Here is a 19,495-nt window from a genome sequence, read left to right on the forward strand (position 1 = left end):
TGCATGGAGTCAAAATAATTCTTTAAATCACTGAGGAGACTACCACCAAAGGTTTCATTTTCAACGGGCGTAGTTACGTTAAGTCATTTTATTAGATAAATTTATTTTCAAGCTTTAAACTATGTAGTTTTACACTGCACGTGAATTCAAAAGCAAATGAAATAAAATTGACCCTATAAGCACATCCCATGCTTTAAAACCATTAGGTTTAAAGAGTTGGCCCAGCCCAAAAAGGCCCAAACCAAAATCTCATTTCTCACACATCTCTACAAATAGTAGTAACATCTTGAAGCAATAACACAAGTTTTTGATTCTCGAATAATCTCATTCAATAAAAATGAGATTTGCTTGATTAGATAAAGTATCTTAGTTGGTGAAACAAGTCATTTTATGATAAACAAGGTAGTATTAATTTCAATAAATTAAAGTGCTTGGTTTTTGTCCATAATTTGCATATTATTGCACAAAATGGTATTTTTTTTAAAAAAAAATTGAATACAACAATAAATAGAACCGACAAAGTTTTCTTCGTAAAAAACACAGTAAGATTACTTTGCTAACGATATATATAAATGGAAGAGTAAAAGGAAATTGAAATATTACAATTACTCCGCTAGTTAGGCCGATGATGGGCTATTAAATCCTATTTATTGAGAATTTATTTGCTGGACTTTTCCATTCAGGCTATGTTTAATCTTGATGTGACAGAATTTGGCAATGGTGTTTGGGAAATTTTTATAGTAACTAAGAGCATTCACGATGGAAATAGAATGCCTTCCCATAGGGCTCTACCATTCCACATCAGCATTTGGCCAAAGGGCTTATTTCCCTGCAATGGAAGAACCCTCCCATAGGGCCCTCCCATTCCATTTCATTTCCACATCATCACTATTTTATTTTAATTTTTTATTAGAACCAAAAATATTAATACGCAAATCTTCATTGGTTCGCTTCTTCACTACATCGTGCCGCCCCGGCAAGCACGCGCTGCACCACTCGGTTTATGACTTCGTCGTCGGAATCGCTACCGGAAGACATTTAATAATGTACTAGAGAGAGAAAGTGTATTGAGATAAAATGAGAGAAGATAAGATGTTGGTGTGGAAAATATAAATAATGGGATATGGTATTTATAGCAGAAAAAATGAAATAAAAAAATATTAAAAAAAACAAAAAAAAAATGGAAGGGCCGTCGATAGGTCCTTGCTCCACAATGGATGGCTGATCGACGAGCCCTTATCAACGGCCAAGGCCGATACATCGGCCCATTTGGAGAGAGGGGGGGGGGGGGGGAGGCCGCCGGAAGGCCCTTCCGCCGCAATGGTGAGGCTATAGAGGCTGATGGAGAAGGCCCTCCCATCGGCCCTCCATTATGAATGCTCTAAACAATCATCAAATGCATGTTAAAATTAATGGATAAATTCAGATAAGATAATTTTTTTCCTGAAAATAAGAATTTTGACCTTAATATGTTGAAGGCCCCTTCATGCCTTTTTTTAATACAACTTTGCAACCAGTACTTTGATACAAAGTTCAACTTTGAGATATTAGCAAGTTTTATAAACACACGGAAATATCTCATGTAAAATTTTTGTCAAGAATTTGTGGATTCTATGTCTAAGAAAAAATTCGTATCACTAATATCTTTAGACGGTGTTCGTTTTTCTGATAAAATAATATTAAGATATAATTTAAGATTAAATTGTAGATTATTTTAATCAGAGATTGACCATGATTAATTATCATAAAATTATCAATCTTGGATTGAGTCATAAGATTCAATCTCACAAACTAAATACATTAGATTAAATACAGTATTATAAATGGAACGTGTTTAGATATTATTTTACCAACAATTCATTATCTCGTGCACCCATCTCAAAGTTTACAATTTTTATCTCCAAAAATTAATACTCCTAGTACTAAATAAAAAATTGTAATAGCCTGTGTGCATCCACAGCAAACAAAATCTGCACACTAATCATAAAAGTGAGAGACATTCAAAGTTGAGGTACTCTGTCTATTTATAATGGCAGTTCCCTCCATAAATAGCTAGTAACTAAAACTCCAAATACAAATAAATGGGAATATAAAATTAGTACAATAAGTGGGAAAAAAATACTCGTTCATCTGTTCTAATAACATTTTAACTTTTTGAACTCGCTTCATGTTATTCATCCGTTCCAATTACGTAGAGTCATATTCCTTTTTGGAATGTCCAAATAAAATTGAATCATCTAATTTTTTGATAAACAATAATTTAAAACATATAATCATTATTATTTTATTTAATCATCTAGTTTACTTTCACTTTATCTCTCCTACTTTTTTCATCTCTCTTATTTTACTTTATTTGAATTTAATCCATTCAACATTAGTAAGTAGTACTCCAGTATTTCTTAATTTTCGTGTTCCAAAGTTTTTACCAAACTTGATTGGGAAGAAGGGAAGGGAGTATATTTATTAAAACTCGCATTGAATCAACTTGTGTCAAGTAACGGTGAACGGAGGAAATATTTAATTGTTGGTGAACAAGTCTTTTGGGCACCCTTGCATGGAAAGCATTTGGGTGTGGGTGAGGAGGCGTCCGCAACAATGGTGGAGAGGGCAGTGCGACAACGGTGGTGATGGAGGAGACATGGACGAGGGAGGCTCCTTTTTTCAATTGACAAATAAATAAAAATATAAAAATCATAGTACTCAGATAGATTCAAACTCAAGATCTTTTACCTTATCGACTCTATCACTTAATGAAATTAGAGTAAACCGTTGGTCCACCAACTAAAGTATAGAAAAAGGTCAACACTAAAAAAATCAGATGAAAACATACTCTGTAGAAAAACAAGTGAGGTAAAAAAAAGGAGACAAGAACTATATTGCAGCAGCATTTAAAGAGGAGAGAGCTAACTGAAATGCTGGCTGCTTTGATATTAATTGCGGTGACGTGCAATATTTAATGGGGTTGCGTTTATCGCTGCATTTGTCTGAGCCTCAGTCCCAGCCCCCCTTCAATTTCTCATCTGCCCCATTTATTGCCCTCATTTATTGTTTCCATCTTTTCCCTCTCCCTAATCACTAATCACTAGTCCATCCTTAATCGTATACTAGTAAATCCGCAAACTCTTCTTTGAAATATAGGAGTAATCGATAGCTAGGCAATTAGGTTTATAAGCTTTTAACATTTCTAACATGGCCATAGCATTTCCAATCGGATGCCACATTGTTATGAGTATGTATTTTGCAACCACTGGATCGATCTACTTGATTAACACGAAAAAGAGGAGGGATTAAAGTCTTAATCACTTCAACTTACAAGACTTGATTTGAAAATTCATCATGGAGTATTTTTTTTTTTTTCATAACTCTAGCTTACTCAAAGATGAAGCTAATACTGATGGCGGCGGCGGAGCTGGAACTGCTTGTTTCAGTGGCAGCAGGCTGACCGGTGGAGCCGCACACACCGGAATCATAGACCTAATTTGAACCGCAGGCGCGAATCTGTGAGCTCCGGAGAATTTGGGGATCGATCCAATTTCCAGATCATGGCATGTTGATGGAATCGACAAGTTTGTTCTTCTCTCAATTTCTGCCCCAAATTGACTGTAGATTCCTCCGATCGAACTCGGGCTGCCGGGCTCTTTTTTGATGGCGGCGCAAATCTTGTTAATCCATTCGTGATCCTCCTCCAAGAACGGCGGCGGCAGGATTTTGGAAGCCGTCCGCGGCGGCGGCGGAGGGAGAAGAGAGAGAAAGCTGCTTTGTTTCTGAGCCGAAGCTTCCGGAAACTTCCACAGCCGTTTATTAAGGTCGTTGTTGTCTCTTTGGATAATACTAGGCCTCTGCATTCTCGCTCTACTTTGCTGCTGTTGATGATGATTATCTCTTCGTCTCATCACTCTGCCGGAATTTGACACATTTTCTTGTTCCGACAAAGGCACTAGAAAAAACAAATTCAAGTTCATTCTCAATTTACACAGCAATGGAATAGTAAAAACAAAAAAAGCATACTTTGTTTCAATTGGGACCAAGCAGCAATCGCAGCATTCTTCTCCGCTTGCTTCTTGCTCTTGGCAGCGTCGCCGGAGAAGCTCATTCCGGCGATCTCCACCGTGCTGGTGAAGACCGGCACATGCCCGGGGCCCGACCGGACCGTCGTGTAAACCGGCAGCTTCAAACCGGCTCTGTGCGCCGTTTCTTGAAGCAGATTCTTGTAAACTCCGGTCTCATCCTACACACATTCAAATACAAAATAACGACAACATTTTGAATTGGTAAAAAAAGTTGATCAATATTTGAAGTTACTAGTAGAAATTGAGAAAGATTATGTTAACATAAAATATTAATAAAACTTTTTTAGTAGTCGTACTACTAATTTGAGACATTGGCGAAACATAACTTACGAGAACGCGGGCCGTGAGGGATTTGGAGGGGCCGCGGGCGGAGAGGGAGTTGAGGGCGGCCTCGGCGGCGGCGTGCTCAGCGTGGCGGAGGGTGGAGGAGTAGGTGGCGCCCTCGAAGAGCTCGCCGTTAAAGTTGACGGAGGCTTTGAATCTGGGGGCGTGATCGGGTCCTTCTCTCACGCACGCGTATGACGGCAGGTTGAAGCAGCTTCTTTGAGCTAGTTCTTGAAGTTGGTTTTTGAACATTTTTTTTTTTGGTTTTTTTAAGACAACAATTGCATAGTGGTGGAATTTGGATGGAATCAAGATTTAATCTCACCTACTTCACTTCATTTCTCTCTCTTTGAGTTTTAGGAGTACCGATTTGAGGGGGCTTTTATCTATACATACTGAGACGAGGAGGTGAATGTTTGTTGATGTGGAAATCTTCGGTTTCACAAAACTTCATTGCGTTAATACTACTATATCATATACTCACATTATTATTTGTGTAAATCATTTTTAAAATATAAATGGATTAATCAAATGATGAAATAACACTACTAAAAAATTATTATAAAGCAGTTTGCTGTTACGAGTAGTAATTTTTTATTCACTTTTAATCGGTTCAATAATTTTTTAAACTGAAACTAAAATACTACTACTAGTAATTTTTTATGTTTCACAGTTGTGCTATAATGGTCAAAATCGAAAAGTTAAAATGGTGTAACAAAACGACATTTTTTTTGTAATAAATAATAGCGTCATTTATTATGAATGGTGATTAAAATGATACTCATTTATCGAAAATATTTTGAATTTTTATAAAATAATTTGTGAAGAATTAAAAATCACACTCAAAAATTTTAATTTATTAGACCAATTATCCCTCGTTATAATCATTTTTGGCTTATTAGTAAACGAAGAGGTGTTTGTTACACCTTTTTGCCTTGGTTTGGCGGATTGATTTTATGTAGTAGTATTTCAAAAGTACTTACTCCGTATTAAATTAAGACATTTATAACGATTTTGAATTCTGTTGTATATCGTTGACCATAAAGAACATGTTTTTTCTGTAAATTAATTTGATAAGACATGTAAATGTATTCATCTACCATACTGCATTCTTATAATGACAGATTTTATGAGGGGGCATTTAAAATGCCCACTTGAAATACAGCGTGCTTCATTGCTAGAAATTCAACTCCAATTTCACTACCTTTTGAATTTAGGTTCCTCAGTAATAAAAATAATTGGGCAAATGATCAAGACTAATAAATAGGCTAATGTATTTTGACTTCAAAATTCAAATCATACACAATTTTCTTCAAATCTAAATCGATGGGAAAATTCAGAAAAAATATCAAATATACTCATTGATTATATTTAAAAGTTGCAAGAATGACCGAATGAATATGAATTGACCAAATTTTGTAGCTTTCTGGTAATTTATCCAAAATAATTGGTGTTATGCTAATTAGTTATTGGAAGTTTGTTGTTACTATTTTCCATGTTGAAATTTAGTTTGATTTGTGTAACTTGTGATAGAATGTTAATGTGAGGGAGACCGTCAACTAAAAAAATCTCATTAAAAAATAATAGTAGTAATATATACTGCTATAAAGCTAAGTTACCTGAACAAATTGATTTCATATATAAAAAAACATCTTTATCAAACTATAAATACATCATACGTACTACTCCCATGTAGTAACAAGTTAGCTCTCGTAATTAAAGAGCATCACAATTCACATCTCAACGTCTATTTTCATATCAATGTATATTTTCATTTGTGTTTGTGCTTGTGATCCTTCTAGTTAGATGGAACATTTTCCATAAACCATTGCATAGCTTTTCGGTGATCGCACTTTGTGGGTTTATCACGTATGTAATGTAATCGTCTTATTTAGCTCAAGTTTTCTTTGCATCTGTCTCTCCTTTATTATACTCCTACATGATTAAACAAAATAGACAATTTCTTTTATGAGAAATGTTAGGTAGATTTTACATATTCAAATTGATTTTGGACCTTATGGTTGATGTGGATTTGAAGAGAAGGAGATGGTCATGATTAGGTGTACTCCTATTTCAAAGTCCAAGACGTAAGCCCAATAAACTTTTGACATGTCTATATTTTGTACACCTAATAATACTAAATACATGTGAATAATAATTTCAAAAGCGGTTCTATGGTGTAGTGGTTAGCACTCTGGACTTTGAATCCAGCGACCTGGGTTCGACTCCCGGTAGGACCTTCTCATTTTACTTGTTTTTTAAGTCCTTATAAATAGAAAATCACATGTATAATATTATTTGATTCCATTTAATATGTTTTATCTTGGGAAATTGGTCACAATATCGTGAACTTTGCAAAGATTTTGGTTTTTCCCGTGAACTTTTAAATTAGTACCACAAATTATGAACTTTTAGATTAGTTTGATATTTTCTCAATAATTTAAATTTTATTTAAGAAATTCTCTAAAATGTCTTCCTAGCGTTTGTGAAAGAGAGAAACAAGGTTTTATGTTTTAATTTTTGTAGCGTAGCATCACAAGTTCACAAGTGTGTGTTTCTAATTGAATTCTTTATGTTTTTATTAAATTTATTTTGTTTTCTTTATTTTTAGAGGTTTATTTTGTTAAATAAAAGTAGTATTGTGCTTAATATTCCAAATAAATATACCAACATGACATGTCACTTATAAGAATTCTGCTAAATAGGATTCAAAATGTCATATAAGCTAGCCAGATTTTACTCTTGATCTGCCGTGGAAATCACCAAACTAATATGAAAGTTCATGATTTATGGTATTAATTTAAAAGTTTATGGGAAAAATCAAAATCTGGACAAAGTTCATGATATTAGGGACCAATTTTCCTTTTATCTTTATTATTTGATTCCATTTTAAATGTTTTATCTTTATGTTTGAGGTACTTTTCTGATTGTCTCGCTAACTCACACACGTTGTGATATATGCTTCCATTTTGTTGCATTAAATGGACTTTTTAATCTTTATTGTTTAAATGATTTTAACATCATTAGACTAATGCTTGATGTAATTTTCCGCCTACTTCGCCTCTCTCGACGATGGATAAAAAATCACACATGTTGTGTTATTAATTTTCATTTTATAACATTAATTGGCCTTTTCCAAGTATTTACTAGTAATTTAAATGGCTTCAACACCATTTCGTTAATATTAAATGTATTTTAATATAAAATTATTGTACACGTGTTATTGTATTCGTTTATTGACTTGAATCATGCAAGGGAATTTCGATTTTTACGTGCGTGATCATTTAAATCAAGAACAAGTTTATATATATATTTCAATTAAAAAAACAAAATAAATATGCAATGGACCGTACTTATTGGAGTATTTTAATAAATGGAACACTGAAAAATACTCTAAATTCCCTTTGATGGGCACAAGATATTGATATTAAATTCCCTTTTTTAAGGGGTAACGATCTATAGTGTTCTTATTAGTTTTTTTTAATGCTTACAAGTTTTTGCATTGTATTGGACAAAATAAGCTAGTAAATTAACTATAGGATTAGGATGGATGCTCTAAATTTGAATATATTTTTTTAGACCACTCAAAAAAAGAAAGTGAAACAGAGAATGAATAGATATCCTATTAAATTCACTCAAAAATTAAATAAAAAACACATATCTATAAATTATAAAATCATCACACGGTGGAGAGATGAAGTCAAGTCTCCTTCTTTCCCACTGCCGCATGATATCAATCCTCAAATCCAATTTGTAATTGCGAACCCTAATTTCAATTCTCCATCTTCAAATTCCTGCAATTCGCACTTAACTACGAAATCATCGCTTCTGCGTACTAAATTCCGCCTGATAACCCAAAAGTTTGACGAGTCCTCCATTGAACATGAAAATTGAGAATGAAGTTTGAAGAAAATTAGTCTTTTACCATCAGAGGCTCGTGTTTCTTCTAAAGGTTTGTATTTTAAAGCTCATGTTTCCATTTTCTGCTCGCACCTTGCTTATTCGGTTTTATTTGGCAAAATTCATGCCGTTTCACGTGTTTTTATATCCATATTTGATCAATGGAGAATATGTGCGAGATTTTAATGTCCGAATTCTCTGTTTTTGGTAATTATTTGAGCTCATTTTGCTTATGTGGCTACGCCTTAGAATCATGGCCGTTAATTCGAGGGGTGAATTGAACAATTTTTTGGTATAAATAGCTGTTCACACCACTCCTTACTCTTCAGCTAGAATTTACTATATGCGGGTTTAGATGGGTGTTCCAATTTTGTCAAGTTATCCTAGTATGGACAATGTAGTCGCGATGAAAAAAATTCAGTCTTGTACGATACAAATTGGGGTCGGATGTCTCCTTACACCGTGCGGTGGTTAAGATGAGGCAGGCTCGCCTTTGATATAACTCAAGAACAAGTTTCTGTATCCAGAATATCTGACTAAGCTTTTCTATGTACGTGTTTGTGCGAATGCATGCAATACTGATAATATCTTCGAAGATTCACTAGTATCGTTGTAAACCTTGGCATAGTGGAATGACCGATGTCTGCAGAACTCAGTACTATTATTTTTCCGTTTAAAACTTTAGGAGTTCTTGATTTTTATAAATTTTACTTTTAGTTCAGGTGGGATTATGTTCCTTACGTCATGCATTAACGTCCAACTATTTTCCTTACTTAAGTGGGTCTTGTAACTATCAATGCGTAGTTACTATTTCACCTACTACCTCTATCTTTCCATGTTTTTGTGCGGGGTTGTCGCCAAGGTGCTGACTTGTTACCACCTCTCTCTCAATTTCTCACCATGTTTGCGCGTGTGTGAGTTGTCTTATGTAGCTTATGTGTTTCTTATTCCTTTCAAAATTGCAGTACCCAATTTGCTTTGTGTAGTGGTCGGCTAGATACTCACTGGCCGGGCAAACTTTGAGCACGACACCATGGGAAGCACTTTTAATCCTCAGATACTGGTTGACAAGCTATCAAAGCTTAACAGCTCACAGCAAAGTATTGAGAGTATCCTGCAATGCTATTAATTACTACTTATTCGAGATCTTTTGATAGATTTTAATTGGCATTTTAGTAGCTTTGATGTCTTATTATCTATGATGGTTTCCGTCTCCTCCAAAAAATACCCATTGGTGCTGTCTTGTTATGTATGGTAAAGTTGTGAATGATTGCTAACTTTTTCCTTGACATTGTCGAGCTCTGTCACACTGGTGCATTTTTCACATGAACAAAGCAAAACAAGTCGTAGAAACATGGGATAGACAGTTCCATAGTGCTCCTCGTGAGCAGCGCCTGGCTTTTCTATATCTTGCGAATGACATTCTCCAGAACAGTAGACGAAAGGGTGCAGAGTTTGTTGCAGAGTTTTGGAAGGTTTTACCAGATTCTCTTCGCGATGTAATTGAACATGGAGATGAATTCGCAAAGAGATCTGCTTTGCGCCTGGTATGTGTATCTTTGTCCATTTTATACGCGCATATATGGATCAGGGGAGAAGATATCTTGTTTTGTGGATGCCGTTTTCTATTTATGGGTGTCAAGAAATGAAATGATTGTGAGTTATGAAGGTTTAACCACAATATATTGAATCTTTGAGAGAAAGAAATTGTAAAACTAAATGCATAATTTCTGCTAACAAACAGTACAAGTAAAAGTTCAGGAAGGCCTATAGAAAATTGCATGGGTATTCTTGCATCTCCTTATTCGGTGTGTCTATTCTTGTTTGTTGGTGTTATCATGCATGCGATGTACATTGATTGCATGAACGAAAAATGATTTGAAGGCACTTTCCAAATTCTTCCTCTTTAATGGAGTATTTACTTCCATATAATTTTTGGAATAATCTCATATTTAATTCGAAGTTATTATGCTTCATAGGTTTATTCACTTAAAATTTTAGTTATCACCTAAAAAAGAGATAGTTTAGTAGTTTATCTTTATCAAACGTTTTGGAACTCTCTACTCTTGTTATCTTCTAGAACTCATTTCATGTATGATTCTCTTACCTACAATAACTCAAATGCAATTTCAATTTTATGAAAATAAATTTAAGCCCAGTGTTTATAAATCTTTATGCATGTCTGTTCGTCGTGTTGCAAACAGAGGGAGAAATGGGTTTAATTTTTTTTCTTGGTGGTATTCATTTCTCAGAATTATTTACAACAATTTACTTGAAAAGTCCAACTCTATTTACTTATCATCTGCAGATTAGTATATGGGACGAGAGAAAAGTATTTGGCTCGAGAGGCCAAATTCTTAAGGAAGAGTTTGTAAAAAAGGAATTGGACAATGGCAATAAAACTCGGAAGCTTACCGGACCTAAACTGGTACGTCTTAAAATGGCAAATGCTTTCACGACTTTAGTTTCCAATAATTGCTTGTTCTTTCCTTTATATACAGCAGCCGGTTGGTGGTAATTCATTGGAAAAACTAGTTTCTGGTTTTGAAGCTGTCTCTAGCAGTCGGGTGGATGAGGATGCCATTTTTACCAAATGTAGAAATGCCATCACCTTTGTTGAAAAAGTGGAGAAAGATGTTGAGGGTGATTCTCAATTAGGTACGTATATTTTCATTCTCATGCGCCATTGTTTATCATATCTGACAAAACCCCGAACATCTTTCAGTTATAATATACACGATACCGTTAATATATATAGTTTATCATCTTCTTTTTCTTGCCTTGCATGTACTTTGTCCATCTTGTTTGAATTAGCTTCTTCCCATTGATGAAAGAAAAGATATGGAACTTGTGTCTTTTCAGAGCTGTCCCCAGCCAGAAATATAGTGGAATCACCTTTTAAGGGGAAGATTATGCCTCAACTTTAGAGTTTGAAATAATAATAATAAAAATAATAATATTAACCATCATCATCATCATCATCATCATCTTGCAATGGTGTTGACAACTGAGCCTGTATCTATGGCAAATATTGAGCAGGGCATGTCAAGGGTGGTATAGGTGATGAGCTCAAGGAGCAGCATGCCGTTCTCAGGGACTGCATCACGCAACTTGCTGTTGTTGAATCTGCTAGAGGAAACCTCGTATCTCTCTTACGGGAGGCTCTGCAGGAACAGGTATATTTCTTGGAATAAGAATTGGTTGTCTTGTTTTAATTTTTTCTTACATAACTTTGAACTGTGCTCATATTGTTAATAGGTCTATAAGCTGGATCAAGTCCGAGATCAACTTCAGGTATACGATGCTCATTTATTGTTGCTGAACTTTGCATAGTTAATGGAGTACTTATTAAGGATGCTTAGAACTGGATCATCACTATTGAATTGAATCTCGTTTTACTCAATGATTCCACTTTTTGGAGTGATTAAGAAACTTCCGGACTGTTATCATTACTGATTTCGTTATCTACGTGTACACACGATTATAGATAGCTGATTCTGACCATACAGCCCTTGCATTCTCAGGCAGCTCAGACTCGTTCAGAGCAGGCCGGTAACATCTGCAAGCAACTTCTTGGCGGCAATGGTAATGGACAGATTATTGTCGAGCAGAGTAGAAACGCAGTGCCAGTGTCACAGATGCCGCAGAAATTGATACCTGCAGCCGGGGAGCAGACAGCCTCAGTGACCTACACCCTGCAGGCGCCCGCTCCTGGAAATTCAAGCCACATCAAAGAAGAACCGAAATCCGCAGCAGCTGCAATGGCAGCAAAGCTCGCAGCATCGTCGTCTTCTGCCCAGATGCTGACCTTTATGCTCTCGTCTCTTGCGTCAGAAGGAGTGATCAGAAGCTCCATCAACGAGCCCCCCGAGAAGAAGGCTAAGCTCGAGAACGAACACCCTTCATACGTTCCTCAGAACTCCCCTGCTCCAGCCTTTGAGCAAAATCTGCCGGTCACTTCCCAGGAGATGAACTCCAACGAGCCCCCACCACCGCCATCGTCTCCGCCTCCCATGCCGCCTTTGCCACCACCACCTATGCAGTCTTTTCCGGTGCCCCAATACATGCAAACCGCGATGCCAATGCTCAGTTGCCAATACACCTACAGCCCGAGCCTGCAGCCGCCGCTACCTCCACCTGGTTACACCCCAGCCGCCCCTCCGGCAACTGGAGTTTCTCCATTTACTCCTCCGTCGAATGGCTATCAAAATTTTCCACCGGAAGGGGGTTTCTATGGCCAGCCGTCGTCTCTACCGATGGCCCCGATGAGCCGGCAGTAGAACGACGGCCCCGACCGTGGCTTGTGTCTGAATATGACCATGGAGTTTAAGATAAACTAGTTAAGCCTCGTTTCTATTATACAGTAGCAATGTGGAGAGATTTGGATTGGGTGTATAGTGATTTGCAAATTGTAATTTAGGTTGTTTGTAACTTAATTTCCACTATAATTTTTTTGGACTTTTAGGAGTTAGGGAAGCTTCTATTTAGAGTCTGCGTTAGTATTTGAATTAATCGTCATGTATCCATCCATATATATCTTGGCCGAGTATGATTTCATCAATTCATTATGCGGACTATTATATACACTCACATAATATTAAATTAAAATAAAATAAAATAAATCGAATGAGCGTAGCTTTTGTATATTTTCAAGACTCCGAAGACAAATCAATTCATTCAAAGTATACTCCTATTTGAAGGAGAAAATGTACGGATAAATGATGAAAGAAGTGTGGATGAATGTGTGTAGAATGGTATCTTTATAGGAGAAAAGGAATAAAAATATAAAAACTATAAATCGTAGGTAGATCTTTATGATAGTTTGAGATAAGTTATGATTAACATATCTTTTCATACGCATCTTTGCAGATGCGACACATATTTTGCTCAGTGTAGCACCGTGCTTTGTAGCTAAGCACACGACGACATGCATGTTTTGAGCACGTTGCCGATGATCTAATTATTGGAAAAGGAAATTATAATATAATAAAATAAAACTTAAAAAGAAAAAAGGAAATGAAAACTGATAAAGCCCTACAGGATAGAACTAAAAAACCGAAAAAAAGGAAGTGGAGAATCCACTGCATAATTCCTCAAGATCTGTTCTAGGGTTCCTCAATTTCGAAGTGTAATTGACGCATTAACTTTGAAAAATTCGATCATTTTCGGTTGCCACCTCCAATTTGAACAGGCTTTCTTTTTCCCCCTTTTTTGCGGTTGGAGGGGGAAGGATTTGGAATTTGAGGGTTTTGATTTGCTTGGGAAAGAATTGGGTTTGGTTTTCGAGAATTGTGAGGATATTGGAGAAAGCAAATGCCGGAGGAGGATCTGGTAGAGCTGAAATTCAGATTGTACGATGGATCAGACATCGGTCCGTTCCGATATTCGCCGGCGTCGACTGTTGCTATGCTGAAGGAAAGAGTTGTCGCAGAGTGGCCTAAAGGTTAGCTTAAATCTTCAATTTTTATGCTCTTTTTGGATTTTGGAGCTAGAACATGAGCCTCTTTCATTTGATTTTGTTGTCTTCTATGTTCAATTTTCCTTTTGTGCGTTTTTTTGAGGGAACATAGTAAACGTTTAAGAAAGTTTATCTCTAATCATTTTAGTAGTTATAAAAAATATGTTTGAGTTTATGCCCATTGATTAAATAACTTATGGTTAAACGCTCTGTGATTTTTATGCGTAAATGGTAAAAATTATTGAAATGTTAAGAATTCGTGTGATTATAAAGAATCTAAAGCAGGGAAATTTTAAATGAAGTTGTGGTTTTCGAGCACATGAGGAATTGAGTTTCAACTTTCAAAGACTTGTATAAGTTTATGCCATTTGATTAAGTATTGTAAATGCCCTTTGATTTTTATGCTAAAATGTGGTAAAAATATTTGAAATGTTATTAGGGAGTAGCTCCAGGATTCACGTGATCGTAAGAATGTATTAGTAGCTCCAGAATTTGTGTGAATGAATGAAGTTGTGGTTTTCGAGCGCATGGTTTCATAGACTTGTATTAGTTTAATGCATACGTTAACCATAAATGTAATGTAATTGGAGCAGTTTTGCTTATTATCAGATAAGAAAGTTACCCCAAAAGCAGCAAATGATGTGAAATTAATAAGTGCCGGGAAAATTTTGGAGAATAACAAGACCGTTGCACAGTGCAAGACGCCATTCGGAGAGCTGCCTAATGGAGTTATCACCATGCACGCTGTTGTACAGCCATCGGTAGCAAAAGCTAAGACAGGTAACTTTTTTACTTATTTGTAATGATGCAAATCTGATTGTTAGTCATAATTCATAAGTTCAGATGCTGTAATTGTGTTTTCATATTTCCTGCATACTTAATTTTGCCTACAATGTTTTAACTTGTAGATTTGGAGCTTTTAGTCATGTGGAGCTGTTAACTTTTGCACATAGGTTTCTTGAATAAGATACTATGCTCGAAAGTAAATCTATGGTTTCAGCATAAATTTGTATGCGTTCAGTACTTTGCTTATCACACAAGTTGGAATGATGTTATGATGATCACATTACAAATATAGCTATGACATTGACTAAAACTCCTAAAAATGGAAGTTGAGGACAGGGGATGGTTGGATCTAGGGAATACTTGGACACCTGAGAAAAGAAGCATACGGTCAATGTGGATTTTGAAATTTTTGGCATGTTTGAAGGTTCAATAATATGAATATATCCTGGTCTTGGTGTAGGATAATGATAGTTATAGATAATATTGTGTAAGTTAAGTCATTAAAGATAATGCCGTGTACTAGTATAGAAGAATTTAGCCAATTAGGCCCTGTGTTTACTTTGCGTGATTAACCTGGATAAAAAAAATGAACAAAAAATCCAGTCTGATCCAGTGTTTACTTTGTTGGATAAAAACTAAGGATGCCTCAAAGCCTGAATTATTTTTATCACCTGAAAAGATTTTAGCAAAATTTTTTATCTTGCGAAACTGGTGGATTTGAAGGATCCTTACAATGAAAATACACTATTCCTATTTTAAAAGACCAACCAACTCGAACTCATACCCTCATTCGGCCACATATGGTGATTATCATTGCTAGTTGCTACACAAATTGCAGTGCTCAACCCATTCCAATCTATTACAGTAGTGAGTACATTTTTATGATATAACATTTATATCCCTTCTATGCATATTTGTGCATAAAATATGCTATTAAGCCGGGGAATTTTCTCCTTTTATTCATCTATTTTCCACCTGCGTTTCTTTATAAATCATCATTTCCTGAATTGTCTGGATTTCCTATACTATTTTCCTGTGAAAATTCTGGATTGTGCTTCAAATTAATCTCATTTCTCAGTGATACTATCATTTAATCCTCAATATCCTCTTTCCCCAAAATAATTGCTGAAAGTTCCCATTGTGTTAACAGAGAAGAAGGTCGACGAGACCTCAAAGAAGAATGTATGTTCGTGTTCCATCTTGTGAGAGTGGAAGTTTGATTCAGCCACACAATAATTTGTAAACAGTACAATGCCATAACTGAGTGTGTGTGTGTTTGAGAGCATTTATGTGTAAGAGTTGTTTGTCATGTATGCTTGTTTCTATAAAAAATTTGCTGCTTGTACATGTGTAGGTGCAGAACTTTTACATACTATGAGAATACAACATCCTTGGGCTCTTCCCTCCAATACTTATTTTGATCTTGAAGTTCTTGATCAGAGTGAAATTTCTCCACTTGGTTCAATATTTCTTTTGTTGTTACTATACATTTGATTGTTACCACTATTTGTTTTGTTTTGTACATTTGGTTTGATCTGAATACCTAAAGAATTATACTACTAGCAACTATCTGTTTCATGACTTTTTTGTAAATTGGATAGTGGAATTATTGGGTGGACTGCATTGAATGTCCATTTGTATAGATATTCATAATTTCGAAAAAGACTTTTGCGATGGATATTCGCAATGCAACCAATAATCCATTTTATTTATGATATTCGATGATATTCATTATTTATTGAAACTGTTGGGCTCCCATTTTTGTCACATTCTAAAATATAAGTATAACAATTTACAATCATAATCCCCCACTTATGTGAAATTAATTCTTTATTTATTTGAGATGTCCCATAACTTAGCTTAGTTTCATAATCAAAATTGCATAGCAATATTTTTTACTAAAATAAAATTACATATGATTATGGTTTCTAAATAAATGACAAAATATAACATTTAAATTTCAATTATGATTGTTAAATACTCCATAATATTAAATGCATTTTTCTAAATTTGTATGATAATATTAAAGGGGAACTAATTTGTAGGATCATAATGAATAGTTGTAATGGAAAAATATGAATCTCTCTGTAATGGAAAAATATGAATCTCTCTGTAATGGAAAAATATGAATCTCTCTGTTTTACAACAGTAGTATGTGGGTGAGAGTGGGAGACATAAATAGGGACAGGTGATGCTGAATGAAGCTCCTTAATTTCAGTGTAATAAATTTTCTGAGAAGAAGCATTGAATTTTGAGATAAGTATTTGCAGTGTGCACCAACCTATAGATATACACGGATACACCCAAGCATATACGCCATATACATATACATATACATATACATATACACACACATTATTTGGTAGATAGAATGATAATATCCTTCCCGTAATTACACGTCTTACTTTTTGGAACCTCTAGTTTTAAAAAATTGTTTGATTATGGAGTAATTATAATGTGATAGTGTAATATAGATTTTACACAGTTAAAGTATTTTTATTGTAGATAATAGTAACATTTTGTGTAATATTATCAAATAATAATAGGGGCGACTTTTATATCCGCGTATAGCTAAATAAGACAAATACTATACATGTAATGTAGTAGTACTATAATTTGATAATTTGCCGCAATCATGATCACCTTTGAATGTAATAGTAATAGATCCATCAAATGTCTAGTTCCAAATAAATTGCCCCCTCCTCTCTACCCTAAAGAATAGTCAGATTTAGCAATTTTTTATCGATTGGAGCTCTTAATTTATAAAACAAAAGAAAGAAGAAGCATTGTAATTACAATTATTGATAAAAAAAGAATCATGATTTTGCAATAAAACACACACTTGTCTCTCTCTCCTACACAACTGCTCCATAAGAAGCCAAAGGAAGTTCACATGCACTTGTTTTATATGCATAGAGGAAAGAAAAAAAAGGTGCTGCAACTCCTCAACCTTACTACTCCAACACATCTGTCATTCATTATCTACACACACAAACATGAGAAATTCATAACAATGTAGCCATAGGCTCCTAATAAAACCTCAAACCAAATCATCACTTAACACTGCTGCAATGGCCTCAACATTAGTCTTTGCATTTTGTTTCTTCTCATTCCTCCTGCAACTCGAAGCTGCAAAATCTCACTCAAATACTATTAATAATCCCCAAATCACTGTGATGGGCATTGTTTATTGTGACATCTGCTCCAACAACTCCTTCTCCAGACATAGCTACTTCTTACCAGGTTTCATCTTTATTTTCCCCCTTTTTTCCAATTGAATAGGTGTTTGGTTTTGATGTGAATGAGTTAGGTTCTGTTTTCTGGAAAGGAAAAACGATTTTTGGGTGATGAGAAAGAAAGTGTTTTATTCTTGTGTAGTTATATAATATGCTTACATTTGGTTTTGTACTAGTTATGATGTTAAGCTGGATTTAGCAAGTTTTCTGATAGATGAGAGAGACTTTGAACACTCTTACTTGTTTTTCTTGACCTGTATAATATGCCTACCTTCTTTGAGTTTTAGGTGTGTTTGGTTTTGCCTTAGTTTTGATGTGAATGAGTTAGGTTTGTTTGGAAAGTAAAAAGAAGTAGGAACTGCAAGTTCTTGCAACCTCAACTTTTGAATTTCTTGTTTCTTTTGAGTTATAGGTATAATATTTTCTTACCTTTCTTGAATCTAGGATTCATTTGGTTTTGTATTTAGTTTTAATGTGAATTATTTAGGTTAGAACTTGCGAGATTTGTGATAAATCAACTCACATTTGATTTTGTTATGTGACAGGAGTTGAGGTTAGAATAGATTGCATGTTCAATGCAATTGCTCCAAGAACTGCTGAGCAAATATCATTTTCAGTGAACAGAACAACAAATAAATATGGTATTTATAGGCTTGAGGTGCCTTCTGTTGATGGAGTTCAATGCGCTAGAGATAAAGCTGTGAAAAGCACTTGCCGAGCAACTCTGCTCTCCACGTCGTCTAAGGCCTGCGCCATCCCAGGGTTTCAGTCGACTTCCGACCAGATCTCGATCAAATCGAAACGAGCCAATATGTGCATTTACAGCCTCAATGCATTGAGTTATAGGCCATCCAAGAGAGACACTGCTCTGTGTGGGAAATGAATCAATAATTTGGTTATCATTTATATCTCTACTTGAACATTATAATGTGATAAAGGGATGATTTTTAGAATTTCCTGTTTGGTGCAATCTTTATATGTAGTGTTTGGTTTGTTTAGATATCCAGTAAAATGTACATCTGTTTAAGGGTTTCTCTTGATGTCCAATTTTGCACTAAACTAATGTACATCGCAAATTTGTTCACCAATACACAAGATAGAGTTTGATACAAACTCTGTTTCCCTAAAAATAGAGATTTTGAGGACGACCTGAATTTTAATGCAAAATTGGCTAGGAGAGAAAAATAGTTGAATATTATAGTGGGACCTATATCATTAGTACTGTGATGCGTGGTGAGAAAATTTAAATTGATTAATTTTGGTAGGCGGAACAAAACATTACTAGACAATTTTTTGGGATGAAGAGAGTAATATTAATGTTGTAAAATGGACATCCAAAATAAGCACATCTTTCATTTTTAATAGTACTAGTATTTGGTTGAAGCCAAAACACAGTGAAGGATACATACATGAAAATACCTCAACTTCTAGCTGAATATATGGATTCTTGGCTATCTATGGCTTCCATTAGAAAATTCGAAACAGCGAATCGGGAAACTGATGGCGTGAATCTCATGCCTGGCCTAGTTTGCTCAGACAAGCAACTCCCTCTTCCAAATAGTCTTGCCTGCTAATCCAGAACTCTGGAGCATCCTGCAATGTGTTGCATGTTGTCAAGTTTTTACTATGTATTCATAAAATTGGAAAAGACAAATGAAAGTGTGTGTGTGTGTTGGTGGAAGAGGATAAATAATGCGAACCTTCATGATTCCGGCAAGAAC

The 19,495-nt window shown here is 35.2% G+C and overlaps 4 protein-coding genes and 1 non-coding gene across 8 annotated transcripts; 4 read left to right on the plus strand and 1 right to left on the minus strand.

The window, feature by feature from the left end:
• Positions 1 to 3,265: 3,265 nt before the first annotated feature.
• On the minus strand, positions 3,266 to 4,819 carry LOC125218862 (double-stranded RNA-binding protein 5-like). Its single transcript, XM_048120641.1, has 3 exons — positions 4,401 to 4,819; positions 4,009 to 4,228; positions 3,266 to 3,937 (listed from the first exon to the last, which is right to left on the minus strand). The coding sequence occupies exons 1-3, from the start codon at positions 4,644 to 4,646 to the stop codon at positions 3,357 to 3,359; spliced, it is 1,047 nt and encodes a 348-aa protein (XP_047976598.1). The 5' UTR covers positions 4,647 to 4,819; the 3' UTR covers positions 3,266 to 3,356.
• A 1,743-nt stretch (positions 4,820 to 6,562) lies between these two features.
• Positions 6,563 to 6,634, plus strand: TRNAQ-UUG. Its single transcript has one exon. It is a non-coding gene; the product is annotated as a tRNA-Gln (tRNA).
• Positions 6,635 to 8,090: 1,456 nt separating this feature from the next.
• Positions 8,091 to 12,806, plus strand: LOC125219177 (regulation of nuclear pre-mRNA domain-containing protein 1B-like). 2 transcript variants are annotated; one of them, XM_048121081.1, is made up of 8 exons: positions 8,091 to 8,346; positions 9,260 to 9,403; positions 9,594 to 9,841; positions 10,603 to 10,722; positions 10,796 to 10,952; positions 11,334 to 11,470; positions 11,553 to 11,588; positions 11,819 to 12,806. In XM_048121081.1, the coding sequence occupies exons 2-8, from the start codon at positions 9,328 to 9,330 to the stop codon at positions 12,572 to 12,574; spliced, it is 1,530 nt and encodes a 509-aa protein (XP_047977038.1). In that variant the 5' UTR covers positions 8,091 to 8,346; positions 9,260 to 9,327; the 3' UTR covers positions 12,575 to 12,806. The 2 variants fall into 2 exon arrangements, with proteins under 2 accessions (XP_047977038.1, XP_047977039.1); XM_048121082.1 differs by having other exon boundaries at positions 10,799 to 10,952.
• A 516-nt stretch (positions 12,807 to 13,322) lies between these two features.
• Positions 13,323 to 16,100, plus strand: LOC125219178 (membrane-anchored ubiquitin-fold protein 3-like). 3 transcript variants are annotated; one of them, XM_048121083.1, is made up of 3 exons: positions 13,323 to 13,737; positions 14,362 to 14,532; positions 15,893 to 16,100. In XM_048121083.1, the coding sequence occupies exons 1-3, from the start codon at positions 13,608 to 13,610 to the stop codon at positions 16,030 to 16,032; spliced, it is 441 nt and encodes a 146-aa protein (XP_047977040.1). In that variant the 5' UTR covers positions 13,323 to 13,607; the 3' UTR covers positions 16,033 to 16,100. The 3 variants fall into 3 exon arrangements, with proteins under 3 accessions (XP_047977040.1, XP_047977042.1, XP_047977041.1); XM_048121085.1 differs by lacking the exon at positions 15,893 to 16,100 and adding an exon at positions 14,661 to 14,979 and having other exon boundaries at positions 13,326 to 13,737; XM_048121084.1 differs by having other exon boundaries at positions 13,330 to 13,737; positions 15,689 to 15,947.
• Positions 16,101 to 17,440: 1,340 nt separating this feature from the next.
• On the plus strand, positions 17,441 to 18,806 carry LOC125223811. The gene is made up of 2 exons (XM_048127106.1): positions 17,441 to 17,781; positions 18,320 to 18,806. The coding sequence occupies exons 1-2, from the start codon at positions 17,610 to 17,612 to the stop codon at positions 18,655 to 18,657; spliced, it is 510 nt and encodes a 169-aa protein (XP_047983063.1). The 5' UTR covers positions 17,441 to 17,609; the 3' UTR covers positions 18,658 to 18,806.
• The last annotated feature ends 689 nt before the right edge of the window (positions 18,807 to 19,495 follow it).

Source organism: Salvia hispanica, chromosome 4 (genome assembly GCF_023119035.1).
Source record: "Salvia hispanica cultivar TCC Black 2014 chromosome 4, UniMelb_Shisp_WGS_1.0, whole genome shotgun sequence".
NCBI classification, from domain to species: Eukaryota; Viridiplantae; Streptophyta; class Magnoliopsida; order Lamiales; family Lamiaceae; genus Salvia; species Salvia hispanica.